Source organism: Hypanus sabinus, chromosome 12, assembly GCF_030144855.1.
Source record: "Hypanus sabinus isolate sHypSab1 chromosome 12, sHypSab1.hap1, whole genome shotgun sequence".
Classification (NCBI taxonomy): domain Eukaryota; kingdom Metazoa; phylum Chordata; class Chondrichthyes; order Myliobatiformes; family Dasyatidae; genus Hypanus; species Hypanus sabinus.
In genome coordinates, this window is record NC_082717.1 from 47,564,919 (window position 1) to 47,585,727 (window position 20,809).

Below are 20,809 nucleotides of genomic sequence, written 5' to 3' on the forward strand. Positions count from 1 at the left end.
GAATTGGGAGCATACAGGTTAGCCAAGATTCCCCTAGTATTATACAATTTCCCAGAGACAACAATAAAACCACCCTTTGTATCAGATACTTTGTTGTGAAGCTCAAAGGGAACATTTTGACTAATAAGGATTGAGACCCCCCCCCCCTCACCCTGGCCTTAGCCAGAAAGGTAGAGTGTTAGTGCTGTCCAACCCCACCTTGACATGAGACGAGAATTATCAAAACTACGAATATGTGTTTTTTGCAAGAAAGCAACTGCAGCTTTAAACTGCTTAAGATGTGAAAACACCTTCCTTCTTTTAACAGGATGGTTCAATCCCTTAACGTTCCAGCTTATTAAAATTCAATGGACTAACCATTATCATTTAAAAAAACATAGAGGGTAGTAAACATGAACAAAATCAAACTTTCAAACAACAGATTTGGGGCAAAGGTGTAAAACAAGAGAATCAGGACAAAAATATGTCCTGAGTAACAAAAAAAAACTAAAGATTTTATAAATGCCATTGGCAATAGAGATCCCTCCCCCCCCCCCCGAATCCCACGACAAGAAAGCTACCAAAAATCAGCAGCAAGCTCTTCAGAAAAATAACCACCCCAAAAACCAACTTCCAGTTTCTTATCATCATCATAAGCGCCACTTAGGTAACAATTCAAAAACCAGAAAACGTTTGCACTATGAATTAAAATTATACAAGCAAAGAATGATTCAACCAAAAAATATTAAATTTAACTTGAAGTAATAATCCACAGTAACCTACCTGCGAAAAACTATGAAAAAAAATTCACTGACTTCAAAAAGAGCAATCAAGAAAAAAAAGTACTTACGCGCTGTTTTAATTAATCAGACCAAGTCCGAGGAAATCGAAGTGACAGGGAGACTTCCATAAATTTCTGAGCTTCTGTAACTGAATTAAACCACTTTTTGTCTCTGGTACTAAGAGTTATTCGGAGACGAGCTAGAAAACTCAGAGGGCCTGATTCCGCGATAATAAAACTTCATAACTCTGCTATACTCGGCATAAAGGCTCAGAACTTGAAGAGTGTAATCCTCAACAATACAAGTAGAATGACCCTTGTAATCCAACTTTCCTCTCCAATGTGCTTCCATTATCAAAAGGTCTTTCACCTTATAACAATGAAAACACAGAATTACTGGGCGTGGTCTGTGGCCCAGCTCCAGTTTAGGCGCAAAGGTACAGTGAGCTCTGTCTAACTCAGGTGGGGTCAGAAGAATGTCTTTCCAAAAAATCTCACAGAGTACAGTAGAAAAAAATTCAACGGGAGATCCATGTTCGATAGCCTCTGGCAAGTCGAGGATTCGTACATTATAGCGTCTGCTCCAACATTCCAGGTCAGTGACTTTGGATGTGAACTTGCTGTTTTGTTCTCTTAGGCTGGACCGAGCAGCTTTCAAACCGTGAAAACAGAATTCTAAATCATCAGTAGCGAACTCAAGATCAGAAAGACGTTCAGCATGAGCATCCACTTTAAAATGAATTTGATCCAATTTGGACTCCAATGAACTGAAAAAAGACTTAAATTCCGATTATATTATCATGTTGATTCTGTTCCAAAATGGAGACAATCTCAGCAGAGGAACCCGTCACAAAAACATTTTTCCCCCCGATTTGGTAAGCTTTGGAGCCATTATAAAAACACAGACATATATGCAGGCAGGAAGGAGAATAAAAAAATTAATAATCTGAAGTTAAAAAAAGGACAAAAGTGTGGAGATAAGAAATAAAACGGAACGACAGTTTAAAGCAATTAAACCATCGCCATCTCGACCGGAAATTAATTCTATGTTTTATTTTACTTTATAGACTAATCTCCCAGAGATGGTCTACATAGATTTTTAAAAGATGTGTGACTATGTCCAATAAGCTACCTTAATTCACTTCCTGACACAGAACATTTTGATAATGTACCCTCCAGGCATCCTAACATGCACTGAAGACCTTGCTTTTTACCCAGACACATTACCTAGTTTTGTCTTCTTTTACAGAAAAACAGCCGTTAGCACCTTGACTACAAATCATTGACACTCAAAATGCAGAACAAATCAATTAAACTGAACTTAACAACTTTATGTCTGTAATAGGTTTTAAATTTGATCCCCATATTTCAAATCTCAAAATAACAAAGTAATAAGCAACATGTCAAGCTATCAAAAATAACCTACATTCAAAAATATGTTTATTAAATACTTCATTCAGTGATCATTATTGATATAAAATTAAGCATTGCCACTGGAAATGAAAACTAACCTGAAATAGTCAAATGCGTATATGGTAAACATGCGGCACATTCTGACAGAAAAGTCTTTACACCACAAGAATTTAAATAAACAGGTGCAACAAAAAACAGACAGAAACTCATCATGTTAAACTGAACAGGACTGCTTGTGGCATGAAGCTCAGGTTAAGAACTGCTTCAGTGTTGTTCCCATTTGAGTGTTTTGACAGAAGTGTAGTCTTAATCCTTATTATATTGTACTACAAGACTATATTTTTAAAAAATGAGTCAGACTCTCAGGCCTACTTTAGCAACTTAATACCATGGCTGATTTTATTTTCCTCATCCAGTTTTGTATTTTATATCCATGACCCTCACACCCCTACTGATTAAAATTTTTATCTCAACTTTAAATATATTCAGTATATTGTTTTCATGGCTTTCTACGGCAAACAGTTCCAAAGACTTGCAAACCCTGACTGAAGTAATTCTTCCTCATCATAACTTCAAATAGCCACCTTCTATCCTGAGATTATGTCTGCCAGATTCTCCCATGAAGGGAAATATTCTCTCAGCATTTATCCTGTCTAACATTTTAGGAGTCTTACATGTTTCAATAAGACCACTTTTCATTCTTCTGAACTGCATTCAAAGTTAATACCTTATAAAAAAATGGGACTAAAAATGTCCACAGTATTCCATAATATGGTCTCATTGGAAGTTTTGAGAGGAGGGGATTTCAATCAGGTCTGCTGCCCAAGTAGAAAAGGCAGCAGCAGCAGGTCGCTACAGTGAGAAAGAGTTTTCACCAGCAACTTATCCGGACATCAGAAGTTTTGAGAGGAGGGGATATCAATCAGCTCCACTGCCTGAGTAAAAAAGGCAGCAGTTGGTTGCTAGAGTGATAAAAAGGGCTTTGACGAGCAACCAATCAGCATTTGGGATTAATTAGCAAGAACAAATTAAAGGAAGGCAGGGACAGGTGTGGCAGCATTAGTCTGAGTGAACAGATGGCGATCTTGAGACTTCAGCTCTTAGAGACTTCAACAAAGCAAGGCTTCAGTTAGAGAAAACAAATGAAAGAAAAGCTCAAGGTTCAGTTTTTTTGTCTCCTTGATATCTGTTCAGCTCGGACAGTAGAGATGCCAGGCAGGCTGGTTGAATGCTCTTCTTGTAGGATGTGGGAAGGCAGGGAGATCTCCAGGGTCTCTGACAATTACAACTGTGAGAAGTTCATCCAGCTGCAGCTTCTAACAATCCACATTAAGGAGTTGGAGCTGGAATTGGATGGACTCTGGATCATTTGGGAGGCTGAGGGCTTGATAGAGCAGGTATAAAGAGAGGTAGAGACACCCAAGAAGCAGGACACAGGAAACTGGGGGACAGGAAGGGGAAAGGGGTTAAAGAGCCCATGCAGAGTACCCCTGTGACCATCCTCAACAAAAGGTATATCATTCGGGATACTTTCTGGGGGGGTTGACCCAACAGAGGAAAGTCGGTGGCCAGGTCTCTGGCACAGAGTCTGCCTCTGTGACTCAGAAGAGAAAGGGACTGAAGCAGTATGCTATGGTGATAGGGGATTAGGGGAATGAACAGGAAGTGCTGTGATCAAGAATGAGATTCCCAGATAGTATGTTGCCTCCTGGGTGCCAGATTCTAGGATATCTTAGATCGCATGCTCATCATTCTAAATGGGCGGGGAACAGCCAGAAGTTGTGGTCCATGTAGGTACCAATGATGTGGGTGGGATGAGTGATGAGGTTCTGCAGAGGGAGTTCAGGGAGTTAAGTGCTAAGTTAAAGGGCTGGGCTCCAGGGTTGTGATCTCAAGATTGCTACCCATACCATGTGCTAGAGAGGACAGAACTAGAAGATTATACAGTATAAAACGTGGCTAAGGAGTTGCTGTAGGAGTGAGGGCATAAGATTGTATCTTTGGGCTCTCTTCCTGGCGAGTTAGGACCTGTACAGAAGGGATAGTTTGCACCTCACATGCAGGGAACTAATATCCTAGCAGGAAAGTTTGTTAATGCTATATGATGGGGTTTAAACTGGAGTTGCAGGTGATGGGAATCAGAGTGCCAGAATAGTTACTGGAAAGGTTGTGGAGGCAGATGTTGTTAAGACTTCAGACAAAGTTAAAATTCAAAAGGTTGACTAGAGTCCTGAGCTGTGTATACTTCAATGCAAGAAGTATCGTAGGAAAGCGGATTATAGTGCTGAAGATGAGGTCGCTGGTTTACAAACAGAGGCAATATGTAGAGAGGAGAGGCTGTTGATAGGGCAAAATTACAGTCAACAGGATGGTATCAACATAAAAGGTGGACAAAATCAAAAAGCGTGAATACAGGAATGAATGCGTGCAGTATATGGAATAAGGTAGATAAACTTATAGCACAGTTACAGATTGGCTGGTACGATGTTGTAGGCATTAATGAATGGTGGCTGAAAGAAGATTATAGCTGGGAGCTTAATATCCAAGGATACACATTGTATCAAAAGGACAGGCAGGAAGGCAGAGAGTTTGGCATTGCTCTGTTGGTAAAAAGTATGAAATCAAATCATTAGAAATAGGTGACATTGGGTCAGAAAATATTGAATCATTGTGGATACAGCTAATGATGTACAAGGGTGAGAAGACCCTAATGGGAGTTGTATAAAGACCCCCAAACAGTAGTAAGGATGTGGTCTAGAGATTACAAAAGGAGATAGAAAATGCATGCCAAAAAGGTAATGTTACAATAGTCATGGAGGATTTCAATATACAAATAGTTTGGGAAAATCAGGTTGGTGCTAGATTCCAGGAGGGTGAATTTCTAGAGAGCCTAGGAGATGGCTTTTTAGGGCAGCTCGTGGTCGAGCCCAATAAGGGATCAGCTGAATAAGTATTTCACATCAGTCTTCACTGTGGAAGACACTAGCAGTATGGTGGAAGTTCCAGGAATCAGGGGTCATGAAGTGTGTGAAGTTACCATTACCAGAGAGAAGATTCTTGGGAAACTGAAGAGTCTGAAGGTAAGTAAGTTGCCTGGACTAGATGGTGTACACCCCAAGGTTCTGAAAGAGGTGGCATAAGAGATTGTGGAGGCATTAGTAATGATCTTTCAAGAATCACTAGATTCTGGAATGGTTCCAGAAGAACGGCAAATACCACAGCACTCTTCAAGAACAGAGGCAGAAGAAAGGAAATTATAGGTTAGTTAAAACAACACACGCAAAATGCTGGTGGAACACAGCAAGCCAGGCAGCATCTATAAGGAGAAGCACTGTCGACGTTTCAGGCCGAGACCCTTCGAAACATCAACAGTGCTTCTCCTTATAGATGCTGCCCGGCCTGCTGTGTTCCACCAGCATTTTGTGTGTGTTGTTTGAATTTCCAGCATCTGCAGATTTCCTCGTGTTTGCTCTTTATAAGTTAGTTAGTCTGACAGTGGTTAGAAAGATTTTGAAGTTGATTATTAAGGATGAGATCTCAGGGTACTTGGAGGCACATGATAAAATAGGCTGTAGTCAGCATGTTCTTTTCAAGGGAAAATCTTGCCTGACAAATCCATTGGAATTATTCTTTCAAGAAATAACAAGCAGGCTAGACAGGAGAATCAGTTGATGCTGTGTACATGGATTTTCAGAAGGCCTTTGACAGGGTGCCACACATGAGACTGCTTAACAAGCTACATGCTCGTGGTATTACTGGAAAGATTCTAGCATAGACAGTGACTGATTGGAAGGAGGCAAAGAGTGGAAATAAAGGGAGCCTTTTCTGAGTAGCTGCCAGTGACTACAGGCAGTCCCCAGGTTACATAAGAGGTCCGTTCCTGAGTTTGTATTTAAGACAGATTTGTACGTACGTCGGAACAAGTACATCCGGTATTATTTAGTGTCAGTCAAACGTTTGTCTTAGTATATATTTTACCTTTCTATGCATATAAAACTTAAGAAATGTATGTATTCCAATAATTAAACCACTGCATTGCTTAGTAATAATTGTAGCTTTCATTGGGGCAGGGCCTTTCAAATACTCCATTATTCTCACTTTATCCATTATCCTTTAAAATTGTTCTGATCGTTGAGTGGCTGTAGCCTAACGCTTTTCCAATGACCGATGGCGTTTCACCTCTTCCCAAACGCTTTATTATTTCCACTTCATTTTCAATCGTGATCACTTCCCGTCAATGGAACAGAAACACTGCAGGTGTTGGGTCCCAACCTCCGCCAGCTCCCGAGGTCCGCTGGGTCTTAAGGACAACTGCACTGAGACAGGCTGAATGGGACAAGCGGGGGCTGTGCTGGGTTTGCGTATTTGATCACCCACAATATTCTGCATGGGAATTTAAACTAGAGGTGGCAGTATCTTTTTTTAAGAGGTCGAGTCGTGAGCTCGGTATCAACCCAGCATGGATGGTATGGCAGTCACTGAATCAACATCAACCTGGCACAGAAACCTCTGTTCTCCAGGTCGGTGCTGATCTCACTGCACCACCAGCCGACCAGAATTGGGGGGGCGGGGGGGTCAGGGTGAATCTTACTAAGAAAATTTTAAGCCAAATACAAAGTTAAACACTCAAACACAGTGTCAACGGCAACGACTGAAAATAGTGGATGGCATTGGGATCCGACTTAAAATGGCGGACAGTGTTCTCCTTCCTCGGTTCATAAGTCCAAGTTGTCTGTAAATTGGACGTTCGTAACTCGGACTACCTGTAGTAGTCTTCCAAAAGGGTCTGTGTTGGAAGGGATTCTTTTTACGTTAAATGTCAATGATGTGGTTGATGGAATTGATGGCTTTGTTGCAGGGTTTGTAGACAATATGAAGAAAAGTGGTGGGGCAGGTAGTTTTGAGGAAGTAGGGTGGCTACAGAAGGACTTAAGACAGATTAGGAGAATCAGTCAAGAACAGGCAGATGGAATACAGTGCTGGGAAGTGTATGGTCATGCACTTTGGTAGAAGATATGAAAAGGTTGACTATTTTCTAAATGGAGAAAAAATATTAAAAAAAAAGTGGCACAAAGGGTCTTGGGAGTCCTTCTGCAAGATTTCCTAAAGGTTACTTTGCAAGTTGAGTCTGTGTTGAGGAAGGCAAATGCAATGTTAGCATTCAGTTCAAGAGGAATAGAATATAAAAGCAAGATGTAAAGCACTGGTAAGGCAAGAGTATTGTGAGCAGGTTTGGGCCCCTTATCTTAGAAAGGATATGTTGAAACTACAGATGGTTCAAAGGAAGTTCATGAAAATGATTCCAGGATTGAAATGGAGAGCATTTGATGGCTCTGGGCCTGTATTTGCTGGAATTCAGAAGAATGAGGGGTGACCTCATCAAAACCAATTCAGATGGTGAAAGGCCTTGATAGAGTGGATATGGAGAGGATGTTTCCTATGGTGGGGAAGTCTAAGACCAGAGATCACAGCCTCAGAATATAGGGCATCCTTTTATAGTGGAGATGAGGAGGAATTTCTTTAGCCAGAGAGTGGTGAATCTGTGGAATTCTTTGCCACAGGCAGCCATGGAATCCAAGTCTTTATATATATATATATATATTTAAGACAGAGGTTGATAGAGTATTGATTGGTCAGGATGTGAAGGGATATGGGAAGAAGGCAGGAAATTGGGGCTGAGAGGAAAACTGGATCAGCCATGATGAAATAGCAGAGCACAGCAGACTCAATGGGCCAAATCTACTCCTAAATCTTATGGTCTTGAGTGTACTTTGTAAAAGTTGCAGTAACAATTCCCTAATTTTGTATTCCAATTCCTTAAACAGGCTTGCATTTTATTATCTTTTCCAATTACTTGCAGAACCTTTATGCCACTTATGTGATTTCTCCAGCAAGCCTCACACCTCTTTATTACAGTTACCAGAGTCTTTTTCCATTTAAACAAAAATGTACTTTAACAGTCTTCAAAGTGAACAACTTTGCTTCTTCTCCACTCTTAGTAATTATTAGTCAAGGAGCACCATGGGGGCAGGATGGTACGAAGGACCATTGATTTTTTCCAAGGAGACCTAGAAAACTTCCGTCAGTTATTCCTTCTCTTCAACTAGTGAAGATGCCATGACAAAGCATGAGTGTTTGTTTCGGGGCCTGGTGTCAACCATGTAAACAAATTGGCCTACCCACTGGTATGTACTAGATGCAATGAGAGTGTCACTTGTACCTTGAGAGGCAACTGAGGGCAACAAGAAATAGCATCAACATGATCCATTGCAGGAGGAAGATCCTGGGCTTCAGAGGCTAGAACCACCTGGACTGTTATAGTTTCCTTCATGGGTGAGAATCCCCACACAATAGAAAAAGATGAATTTCATTATCTCACAAAGTATGTCAGGAACATCCATCAACTGCAATTTACCCCACTGAGCATATATATTCAGAAAATGTACTTTTTTTTAAATGAAGTGGTTCAAGTTCTTTAAGTGGCATGCTACTAAGCAGGCTTTCCGATCTTCAGATCTCTTTGTTGCTCTTCCTCCAGCAACAACTCCTATGGTTTCCTGCACAATGTGGTTTCTACACACACAGGTATGCTTCTATGTGTAGAAACCACATTGTTTTTACACATACTAGGCTGTTGCAGCAATATAGAGAGGGCTTTAAAGGAGTGAGATATGCCAACTAGTGGAATGGTGCCACAGAAACAACCTGGCACTCAACGACAGTAAGACAAAAGAGCTGATTATGCACTTCAGGAAGGGTAAGACAAAGGAACACATACCAGTCCTCAAAGGGATCAGAAGTGGAGAGAGTGAGCAGCTTCAAGTACCTGGGTGTCAAGATCTCTAAGGATCTAACCTGGTCCCAACATATCAATGTTGTTATAAAGAAGACAAGACAGTGGCTATACTTTATTGGGAGTTGAAGAGATTTGGCATGTCAACAAATTCACTTAAAAACTTCTATCCATGTACCATGGACAGCATTCTGACAGGCTACATCACTGTCTGGTATGGAGGGACTACTACTGCACAGGACCAAAAGAAGCTGCAGAAGGTTGTAAACCTAGTCAGCTGCATCTTGGGTCCTAGCCTACAAAGTACCCAGGACATCTTCGAGAAGTGGCGTCTCAGAAAGGCCACTCCCAGCCCATTGCGCAGGCCGCCCCTTGGAGGGTGTACTTTCCCTGTCCTTCTCCTCAAGTGAGGGGTCCCTACTCCCCTGGGACCCCTTGGGTTTCTTGGTCCTCCACCCGGCCACCACTTCCCATTTCACTGAGGATCGCTCCTGGTGGCCTGAGCCCCTTTTCCGTCCCAACGCTCTCCCTTCCTCCCGCACCTTTCTAAACAGCTACCCGAATGATAGAGGGGGCCCTTTCTATAAGACTGCCGGATACTCCACACAATCTCGTCCTCCTCCAGAGAACCACTGAATATCTGACTCATCCTCACTCTAGCCAAATTGGGCACCTTCACTACCCCCGACGCCGCAACCCTGTAAGCATTCTCTCTATCCGAAATATGTATTTGGAGAGCTTTTCCCCTCTCCATGTGTTGAAAAAAGCAGCCAGGGATCCCCTGACAACCCAAACGCTCCCTCCAAAACTTCTATACACTCCTCCACTGAAGCCCCGAGCATTTCAACTTTCAACTCCCAGACTGCTTTGGCCGTCGCACCCCTCAAACTTCCCACCAATCACTGTTTCTTCTCCTCATCCGAGCCTGGCCACTCCTCTAACATCAGGGACGTATGCTCGTTCCAGGTCTCATAGTCCACCTCCCTGTCCAGAGTAGGCGTGGTTCCTGAGAACACTCCCAGCTTCAGCCATGGTCTTTTGGCCACTCCTACCAGGGAGGTAAGGTAGGAGGGCGGGGAGGGGCCTGGCCACGCCTCCCCATTCTGACCCCCCCCCCCTTACTGGTGATGGGCACCTCCCCGAGGGTCAACTCTAGCTCCTCCTCCGGTGTCTCCTCACCCTCATCTTCCGAGAGGGTGTAGAGGCCCCAGCTCCCCCTGGACGTTGACTGTCGCTGGCAGTTCCCAACGTCCTGATGTCAGCACTCGTACGAACCAACATCCAGCTTCCCTCCATCTCTTTCCCGTACCTCCTTGCTACTAGTTCTATCGACCCCATACCTTTGACCAAATTCAACCACTGCACTAACGCACCATCCGAAACCCAAAAATCCACCCCGCTCACCACGCACACATAATGCACCTGTACATATTCTAAATCGCACCAGTTTACAAGCCTATCTCCGTCCATCTCCGCACTACTGGGCATGCACGATCCCACAGCTACTGAAAATTCCATCCCAGACGAGCCCCCACAAATGTAATGCTTACACGACAGGCTGGTATGTGCCTAGGGGGAAAGTTCCAGCCACCCGCCAAACCCCGCCTCCCGTACACGTAGATACTGTGGAATACACGTTAATGCAACGTCGCACACACAATATCAAGCTCACACCAGGTACGGTTACAGAATACATTTTATAAATCTTACTTGTATCTATGAAGAAAAAGAAAATAAAGTAAAGGCGCCAGAATTTATCAGAGTTCAGTCAATTTAGTGCAGGTAGTTGGAGCACAACCATCAAGCCGTTCGACCTCTCTTCACTCTCCTCTGACCTCCATGACCCCGCACCTAGGACCACCCAAAGTGATCAACCGAGCAGTGCGGCACACGTCCGCCTTCTTCACCGTCTTCTCCCCAACTCCCGAAAAGACCACGAAATCCCAGCTCCCAGACCCACAAGAGAAGAAAACATCCAACCCAATTGGTTAACAAATGAATAAAATCCCCGTTATTAGCAACTTTATCGAACAAGTTGCGAGAAGCTTCAAGAATGCTCTGCAAGAAAACACTCCCTCACCAATTAGCATAACAAAGAAGCAGTTTTACTTTTAACAAAGAAGCCATTTTGATTAACATATGCAGTACTACTGTATATAATTTCAACAATACAATGACTTCTCTGATGCAGCAATGAGTACAAATCCCAGGAACACAGCAAGGGTCTGCTGTGAAAATCCTTTGACAAGGGAGTTGAAAATCAACATGATCAGACCTACACAGCAAGAACAATACAGGAATGAGAGTGTGGCCAGTCACTTTTCCATAACATATCAACAATAGAAACACTGGAAAATAGAACCTGTGATTTTATTTTAAATCAGAGAGGTCTAGGCAGGATGTGCAGTCTCCTTGAACTGTCAGTATACAGGACCTTGACTGTTGAGAGGGTTGGAGGAGAGAAACTAACAAGGCTAGTGTGTCCTTACATACAGAGAAAGCAAAATTTATAATGGGGAATAAGGAAATGGCAGAGCAATATATCTGCACAGAAGACACACAAACTGATAAGTCTGAAGATCAAGGATCTAATAAAAATTAAAAACTGAAAGAACCAAGTATTTAGTCAACCATTAATACTATAAATATTGGCAAGCTTGAAAACTGATAAATCCCAAGGATACAATGGCTTACAATCCAGAGTTTAGAAAGAGGCTATTTTAGAGAAAGTACTATAGTTTCTGGAACTGTATACACTGTGACACTACTATTAAGAAAGGAAGGCGAGAGAAAACAAGGAACTACTGACTTACAAGCTTGATGCCAGTTATTGGGAAAATGCTGAACTCTATAATGAATAATTTAATAATAGAACACCTTTAAAAGAATAATTAAAATAGTATTTGAAAGAAAAATATTACTTGACTAATTTGAGCATGAAACAAGGAGAACAGGTATCAACTACCGTATATTCCGGAGTATTAGCCAACCTGGAGTATAAACCAACCCCCATTTTCAAGGTTAAAAAAGTGACTTTTTTATGTTACCTTTGTATAAGCCGACCCCTTTTGTAGAGATTTTTAATTTAACCAGAAAAGATCACAAGATCTCACATGCCAGTATTCAGCTTTGCCAGATCTGGAACCTGAAAATTTTGTGAACCAGTACCTGCTAAGAAAACAGGCCTACACATTGTAGAGTGTTATAGACGAATTCTTAATAAATAAATCAGGGAGAGAAATTTTGGATTAGGTTTCCAATGGAAAAGAATCCTCTGAAATGTAACCCCTGTCAAACCACGTAGCGCCCATCATAATCTCGTTAAAACATAACACGGGGTAGCGGGATCAGTACGTGTACTGTTATGATCCCAGCCCCCTCGTTTGTGGGGGGGGGGTCAGTAGACCCAGGAAGTGAGAGAGAGAGAGATGTGCCGAACAGCACGTTCCACCCGGGATGCAAGATAAGGCGACAGTGACTATTGTCTCATGGAGACCACGTGAAAAGCCCTCGGGCAAAGTGGGCTGGTTGAGAGAGAGATTGCATCATCCCAACCTGATTGACACCTGCGACCCCGTGAAGAAGTATAAAGGAAGGTCTAAGGGGGACAGCACCTTCAGACGCACCAAGAAGACACAAGAGTGATCCCGCCGTAGCAGGAAGCCATTTGAAGGAAGCCACGTGCGTTAGATTCCGGGATCGGAATTTGTGGCTGGAATCATGGAAAACCGCTTTTAACTAACATTGGGGAGGGGGAACCACCGCTCCCCCGATTCAACGGAAGCTTCATCAAGACCCGGCAAGTCTTTCCTCTTCTCCCCAATCTCTCTCTCTCTGTTGCCCTACGTGAAACCCAGCGATTCCCAAAAGGCTGAAGCCTGCAGACTTCTGAGTGACTTTTATATTTCCAACGGACAATATATTATCCCCTAGACAACAGTAGAGCTCATTTCTTAATAATGATTATTACTATACCCGCACTTTAGATTGAGTATTGACGACATGCATTATCTGAATGTTTGTATTAACCTTACTTTTGTGCCCCTTTATAAATAAAAACGTTTGAAAATAGTGACATCAGACTTCAACAGACCTCTCTATCTTTGCTGGTAAGTTATCCAGTTACGGGATACGTAACAGTACTTAATATTGAGTTTGCGACCACAATGTACAAAAGATTGAAACAAATGCGATAGGATGCTGGCTTCAAGCTGAAGGTTTTTGATTTTGCAAAAGGAATGAATAATTCTGCAGCTGCTAGGAAGTTTAGTGTAAACGAGAAACAAGTGAGAGAGTGGAGAAAGGCAGAGGACACACTGAGGGAAATGCCAAAGACAAAATGTGCAAACTGTGGAAAAACATGCCAGTAGACAGAACTGGAACAAAAAGTTTTAGAGAGCAGGAAAATCACCAGCAATCGTCTGGATATATTGTTACCAGAGAAATGATTCGAGTTCAAGCGTTGAAATGGGATGATAAACACCGTGAAGTCAGTGAAAATTTCAAAGCTACGTGAAGTTGGTGCACCCAATTTATGAATAGACGTGATCTTGTGTTAAGACAAAGAACAAAGATTGTTCAGAAAATTCCCGCAGGGTGTCATTTACGTTCAAGAACGCTGCTGGGTGGACGAAGAGGGTTGCTTGAAGTGGGTTAAAGAGGTGTGGCGTCGACATCCCGAAGGTTTCAGGAAGGAAGTCACTACTTGTCTAGGACATGTTCAAAGCACACTTGTCAGGAAAGACAAAAGCAGCACTGAAAGCTGAAAATACGGACATTGCAGTCATCCCCGGTGGTTTGATGTCCGTGCTCCAGCCACTAGATGTGAGTTTAAACAAACCATTCAAAGAATTCATGCATCGACAGTGGAACGAATTTAACTCAAAAACAGCCAATAAATATGACCTGTCTTCCGTGTATTCGTTTTCCCAAAGTTGGCACCCTCTGTATATCCAACCCCCTAATTTTAGGGCCAAATTCTCAGCTTATACACCTGAATTTATGGTAATGTGATGCATTTGAATTTTAAAAAGGCTTTCAATATATCCTAGCAAGAAGCACAGTCAACAAGATTGGAGTAGATGGAATTGGAGGTAACAAAACTGATGAAGATTAGGAATTGTCAGACAAAAAGCAAACATTGGGAATAAACAGATCTTCTCAAGCTGGCATATTCTGACTAGTGCCACAGCAGTAATATAAGAGATCAATGTGTGGACTCCAGCTTTGCACAACTTAGAACATAGAAATTTATAGCATATTCCAGGCCCTTCAGCCGCCAATGTTATTTGACCATGTAAACTACTCTAGACTCTGTCTAGAAATTCCCTAGCACATACCCCTAAGCTCCATATACCTATCTAAAAAGGCTCTTAAAAGACCCTATTGTATCCACTTCCACCACTGCCGCTGGCAGTGCATTCCACACATCCACCACTCTCTGTGTGAAAAACTTACCCTGACATTCCCTCAGTACCTATTTCCAAGCATCTTAAAACTATGACCCCACATGTTAGCCATTTCGGCCCTGGGAAAAAACCTCTGGCTATCCACACAATCAATGCCCCTCATCATCTTATACACCTCCATCAGGTCACCTCTCATCCTCCTTCGCTCCAAGGAGAAAAGGCCAAGTTCACTCAACCTATTCTCATAAGGTACACCCGCCAATCCAGGCAACATCCTTGTAAATCTCCTCTGCACTCTCTCTATAGTATCCATATCCTTCCTGTAGTAAGGTAACCAGAACTGAACACTACTCGAAGTGGGGTCTGACCAAGGTCTTATATAGGTGTAACATTACCTCACAGTCCTTGAACTCAATCCCACAATTGATGATCCTCCACAATATTCTGTGTGGGAATTTAACCTGGAGGTGGCAGTTTTTTTTAGGAGGTCGAGTTGCGAACTCGACATTAACCCGGTGCTCTTGGGAATGGTCTGTCACTGGATCAAACTCGGGAACCTCTGTTCTTGAGCCCAGCACTGATCTCACTGCACCACCAGCTGACCCGGGGGGGGGGGGGGGGGAAGAGTCAGGCAACGACTTAAAATGGCGGAAGACGTCGCGATCCGACTTAAAATAGCGGATGGCGTTCTCCTTCCTTGGTTTGTAAGTATGAGTTCTTCGTAACTCGGGGACTACCTGTACACTATACGCATTCTTAACAACACTGTCCATCTGTGCAGCAGCTTTGAGTATCCTATCCACACGTACCCCAAAATCTCTCAGATCCTCCACACTGCCAAGAGTCTCCCCATTTACATTATATTCTGTTTTCAAATTGGACCTACCAAAATGAACCACTTCACACTTACCTGGGTTGAAGCCCATCTGTCACTTCTCAGCAAAGTTCTGCATCTTATCAATGTAACCCACTGTAACCTCTGACAACCTTCCAGACTATCCACAACACCCCCAACCTTTGTGTCATCTATATCTATGTTTTTAGCTAAGTCACCAAAAGCCACTTTCAAGTTGCTGATGATTTTAAGCTAACTACAGTGAAGACATAAACAGGTTTTGTGGCAGTGGTTCTTAACATGGGTCCACAGACTCCTTGCTTAATGGTATTGGTAAGGTTGGGAATTCCTGCTTTATGGGGACAACGACAAGCTAAGTAAGCAAATGAGAACATGGCAAATGGAATTAACTAAACTTGGAGCTTGTGCACTTAGATCTACATAACAGAAAAGCAGAGTACTATATAGCCAGAAACTAGTGTTGATGTTCAAAAGGACATGGATATGCTTGGCAACAGTCACTGAAGGCCAACATGCAAATACAAAAAGTGAATGTGGGCATATAATCCTTCCTTCCCATTCTGACTACTATGTTCCAATCTTTATAGTAATTGCTATAACTTTTAGTTTCCTCTTCAACAAAAATAACTTAAATAACCTGCATTTAGCAAGATAAATGTCATGGCACTCTGAAGGACAATACTAGATAATTTGACCTAAAATTTGATCAAACAATTGGTCTTGAGAAGAGTTTTAAAAGAAGAAATAAAAAGTAGAGATAAATAAAGCTTAGGGAGGAATTTCAGAGCTCTGTGCCTTGAAGATTCTGTTACTAGGATGATTAGTTATATCAGTGACATTCATAAATTCAGCAATGGTGAGATGCAAGTATTTTGGAAAGACAAAAGTCATTATTACAATGTCTACTACATATTTCATTCCTTAGCCAATGTCCTACTTGTTCCCTGGGAATGATCTAAGTTTGAACCAATCTGCAACAATATGTTCAAGTGCTACAGAAGTGGAGTAGGTTTAATTAAAAAAAGCAACATGGTAACAAAACCCAAGATAAAAACATTAAAATTACAAACCTGCTAAAGCAGCAGCTAATAGTAATCAAAAAACTAATGAGTAATGGTGAACAGTAATTGATGAAAATGCAATCATTGCATAGTTCACAGATATATCATACTTCAGCCATGGTAGGAGATCAATTGGAAAAAGTAAATGAGGTGAATAGACGGTCATATTGATGGCATGGTCAGAATTGCATTTGTAATTAACTACCTACTCTAGTTGCAAATAAGATTCGTGTCTTCCATTGCAGCCTTCTTGACACAGCATCGAGTCTCCAACTTTAGATAACATTACCTTTCTCTCCCCCCCGTGTCCATTAGAGCTGGGTATTTCTGCCTGCAATTGTTTTGGCTCCTTATGTTTCTAAACAAGTCTTGCCTTCCAGACATATCCTGTACATAGTCTTGCAATTAACAACATATTACACAGATAAAACAGCATAATGAACTTACTGTAAATGACACATTAACTCATCTGGTGTTACCCTGTCAGAAACATTCCTTCAGTTCTACCCATCCCTCCCCATTCCTCTTTACTAATTCTGATGGAGGGTCTTAGACCTGAAATGTTAATTGTTCCTCTTCCTGCTAATCCTGTCTGACCTGAGTATTTCTGGCATTTTCAATTCATATTTTAGATTTCCAAAATTTCCTGGAGTAGACGATGGTTAGACAATGGAGTTCATGGTGGACAATGATACAATACTATTCACATTCTAACTTCATACTTGTTTGTGAACCTATGTTTGCTGCAAGTAGAGAATAACCACAATGGTTTAATCTTTGCAATATTTAATTGGGAGGAAATTTCCAAAACACTATAGCAGTAGGTATTTCAGGTGGTTCATTTCATTTCAAATCTTTTCAGGAGATTCCTTGGTAACAACTAGACAGATATAAAAAAGGGCATCAAAATATGTAGAAACATTGGACAGTAGTGGAGAGAGAAGTGTTGAGAGAGAATGGTGTGGTCAGCAATGTCAAAGGTTGTAGACTATGTCAGTAGTTGAAGAATGAGGAATGATTTACCTTTGTTAATCATATGGATGAATTTTCTTGAAACGTAGGAGTTCGAAGAACAAACAAGTACTAATTTCATAAATTGGATTTTAAAACTGATACACTGCAGAGTTGTATTCTGTAATTATAGATCTAAGTATCTGGTATGTTCTTATCAATTTTGCTTTATTAAGATTCTTCTCTATAAACATCTGTTTTAGTTTTACTTTCCAATGAAAGACAACCTTACACAAAAAGACACTAAAGAATGGGTACTGATCACGTACCATTTTCACTATTTCAGGATACACTGGTTCAAGAAGCACACCTCTGTTGGATGTGAGGAAATCCACCAATTCATTCAGTGTTGCTCTTTTGACCTCTTTACTCTTTAGATCGGTAACTGAGTCCATGAAATCAAAAATAACACAGCACTGTTGTAGTTTCTGACAGAACAGATCGTGCTGATCAGCATTTGGAGCATCTGTGAAAAGAATAAATGATAATATGTTTACATTTTATTCTTCAACATCAAAACTACTTCCTACAAAGGACAAGAAATTCTGTTACTGTTACAATTTTTAAAGCAAAAATAAACTTTGCAACATTTCCTGTATTAATGAGGTAGGGTAAAAATAAACTTGATTCTCATTGCTCCCCATTCGCCAGAGTCATAGAATTATAGAGCATGGAAACTGGGCCTTCTAACTTGTTCACCTGATCTTGTCCAATTTGCCTGCATTTCATCCATATCCTTTAAACACTTTTTATCTACGTACCTGTCCAAATGTCTTTTAAATACTGTACTTGTACCATCTCTGTAACTTCTTCTGGTAGTTCATTCAAGTTAAGAGAAGGTTTGATAGGTTTGTACATGGATTAGAGAGGTATGGTCTGGGTAGATGGCACTATGCAGAAAACCATGCCAATAAAGACTAGATGGGCCAAAGGGCTAGTGTTTTGTGCTGCAGGACTCTGTGATTCTCTTTACTCTGCTCTATGTGTACAAAAATTTTGCTCCTCATGTCCCTTTTAAATCTTTCCTCTCTCCTTTACTGCTGAGTTCCTCCAGCATTTAGCTCTCCTTACAACTTAAGCATGGTGTCACCAATAATTTATACATCTGTTAACACCCAAACTGCTGTCCCCAATGCCCTGACCAATGAAGGCAAGTATACAGAACACCTTCTTCAGTGCTGCTGAATTGGACTGTATAATCATTATTTTAATTGCAGTTGAATTTCTTATGCTTGTTTGTATTTTATATAATACCACTTACACCTCACACAAATGCAATACCTCACACTTATTAGTTAAATTGCACCTGCCACTTTATGGCCTACTACTTCAGTTCATCTAAGCTTTGTTAATATTAGTTGACCTTCTTCACATCATCATCAATTTTGGTGTCATCTGCAAAATTACTAACCATGTAAACTACTTTCTCATCCAAAAAAGTAATACAAATGACAAAATTATCAGTAGACCCACCATTGTAATACACCAATGGTCACACACCCTCAACCTGAATAAAAACCCTCAATTCAAAAGAACTCAAATTAATTTTGAGAGACTCAATTTTCCCCTTTACAAAGCCACTCTGACTACAGTCGACCCTCTTTATCCGCGGGGGGATTGGTTCCCGGACCTCCCGCGGATACCAAAAAACATGGATGCTCAAGTCTCTTATTTAACCTGTCTCCGTGTGGTGGACTTTAAGACCTGACGGAGCTCTGGACCATATTAAGCTGTCTCAGTGCGGTGGACTTTAGGACCCGACAGAGCTTGGGACCCGCCACCCACAATGTTTCTGTTCCGTTAATGGAAAACAATCACAATTGAAAATAAACTGGTGTGGCAACCCACTTTCTGCGCAGGCGAACCAGCTCACAAATAGCCAACGCACGGGGGGGGGGGGGAGACTTTGGTAATGCACCTCTGATGTCATTCCGCCCGGAGAGGGCAGGCACTAGGGATTAAATGCCAGCGCCGCGAAGTTTGAATAAACTAGTCTCAAAACGACTTACCAACTGCGTGTCGTTATTTCAGCGCTGTGTGTAACACATCGCTACATTGGTGACCCCAATGGTCCAAACTGGATTAGGACTAAAGATGACCGACTCTTCGTCTGTTCACGAAGTTTCGCTAAAACTGCCGACTTTTTGGATGCTGCAACCACGCGTGTAGTTTAGCCAAGCAGAAGCCCAGTTCCAGATTCGGTAGATATCTTCTGATTCCACGCGTTACTATTACGTGGTGAGCGCCCTCGACCAGGAGACGGCTGCCCAGGTTGCGGATTTCATACAGTTGCCCCCGAAAGAAGGCAAATATGAAGCATTCAAAGTGCAGCTCACTGGGACCTTTGGCCTCTCACGGTGTGGGCAGGGTGCCCGCCTGCTTCACCTGGACGGTTTGAGAGTCAGACAGCATTGGTGAATGAGATGCTGGCCCTGGCAGACGGACACAAGCACTGCCTCATGTTCGAGCAAGCGTTCCTAGAGCAACTGCCCGAGGACATACATCTGCTGCTGGCCAACGCAGATTTCAGCGACCCCCGGAAGGTGGCGGCCCGGGCAGACGTGCTGTGGAAAGCCAAGAGGGAGAGCGTGGCGTCCGTCAGTCAAATTACCAGGCCACGCGCCCAACAGCGGACCAGACCAGGCCCGGCAGGGGGGTGAACACAACACAGAGGCAGGAGTGAGGAGGACAGTGAACAGTGGTGTTTCTACCACCAGTGGTGGGGCACAAAAGCCCGCCGTTGTTGCCCGCCCTGCAAGGGCCAGGGCCAGCTACCGCTAATGACTATGGCAGTTGGCCACCAGGACAGCCTCTTGTATGTCTGGGACAAACAGTCGTGACAGCGATTCTTGGTCAACACCGGAGCGGAAATCAGCGTCTTGCCCCCGACGGGGTACGACTCCTGCAACAGGAAGCCAGGACCCACCCTGAGGGCCGCAAACAGCAACACGATATGGACCTACGGCACCCGCACAGTGCAGCTGCAGTTCACCGCCAGCCGGTTCACGTGGGACTTCACGCTGGCCGCGATGGCCCAACCACTCCCGGGGGCAGACTTCTTGCGAGCTCACAGCCTGCTGGTCGACTTGCAAGGGAAAAGACTGGTATATGCCGAGACTTTCCAGACATTCTCCCTGGGTGAAGCCAAGTTGCCGGCCCCACACCTGGACTCCATCACGCTGTCGGACAACGAATTCACCAGAATCCTGGCGGACTTTCCATCGATTCTGGCACCACAGTTCACGGCAGCCATGCCCAGACACGGGGTGCAGCACCACATTCCGACCCAGGGGTGGTCCACGCCCGCGCATGAAGGCTCCCCCCGGAAAAGCTCCCGCCTGGAGAAGGAGGAGTTCAAGAGGTTGTAGGGATTGGGGATCATACGGAGGTCCGACAGCCCATGGGCCTCCCCCCCTGCACATGGTGCCCAAAGCAGCCGGGGGTTGGAGACCATGCAGCGACTACCACAGACTGAACGAGGCTACAACTCCAGACCGCTACCCCGTG

The 20,809-nt window shown here is 42.8% G+C and overlaps 1 protein-coding gene across 2 annotated transcripts in view; it reads right to left on the reverse strand.

Moving 5' to 3' along the window:
- ppp2r5a (protein phosphatase 2, regulatory subunit B', alpha isoform) overlaps nt 1–20,809 on the reverse strand; it is a 171,770-nt gene that overhangs the window by 85,760 nt on the left and 65,201 nt on the right. The window contains exon 2 of one of the 2 annotated variants that reach the window (XM_059985867.1): nt 17,572–17,768. The exons of the other annotated variant lie outside the window; for it this stretch is intronic. Coding sequence (XP_059841850.1) covers nt 17,572–17,768 — 197 coding nt within the window. The remainder of the gene's footprint in view (nt 1–17,571; nt 17,769–20,809) is intronic. 2 annotated transcript variants of the gene reach the window in all.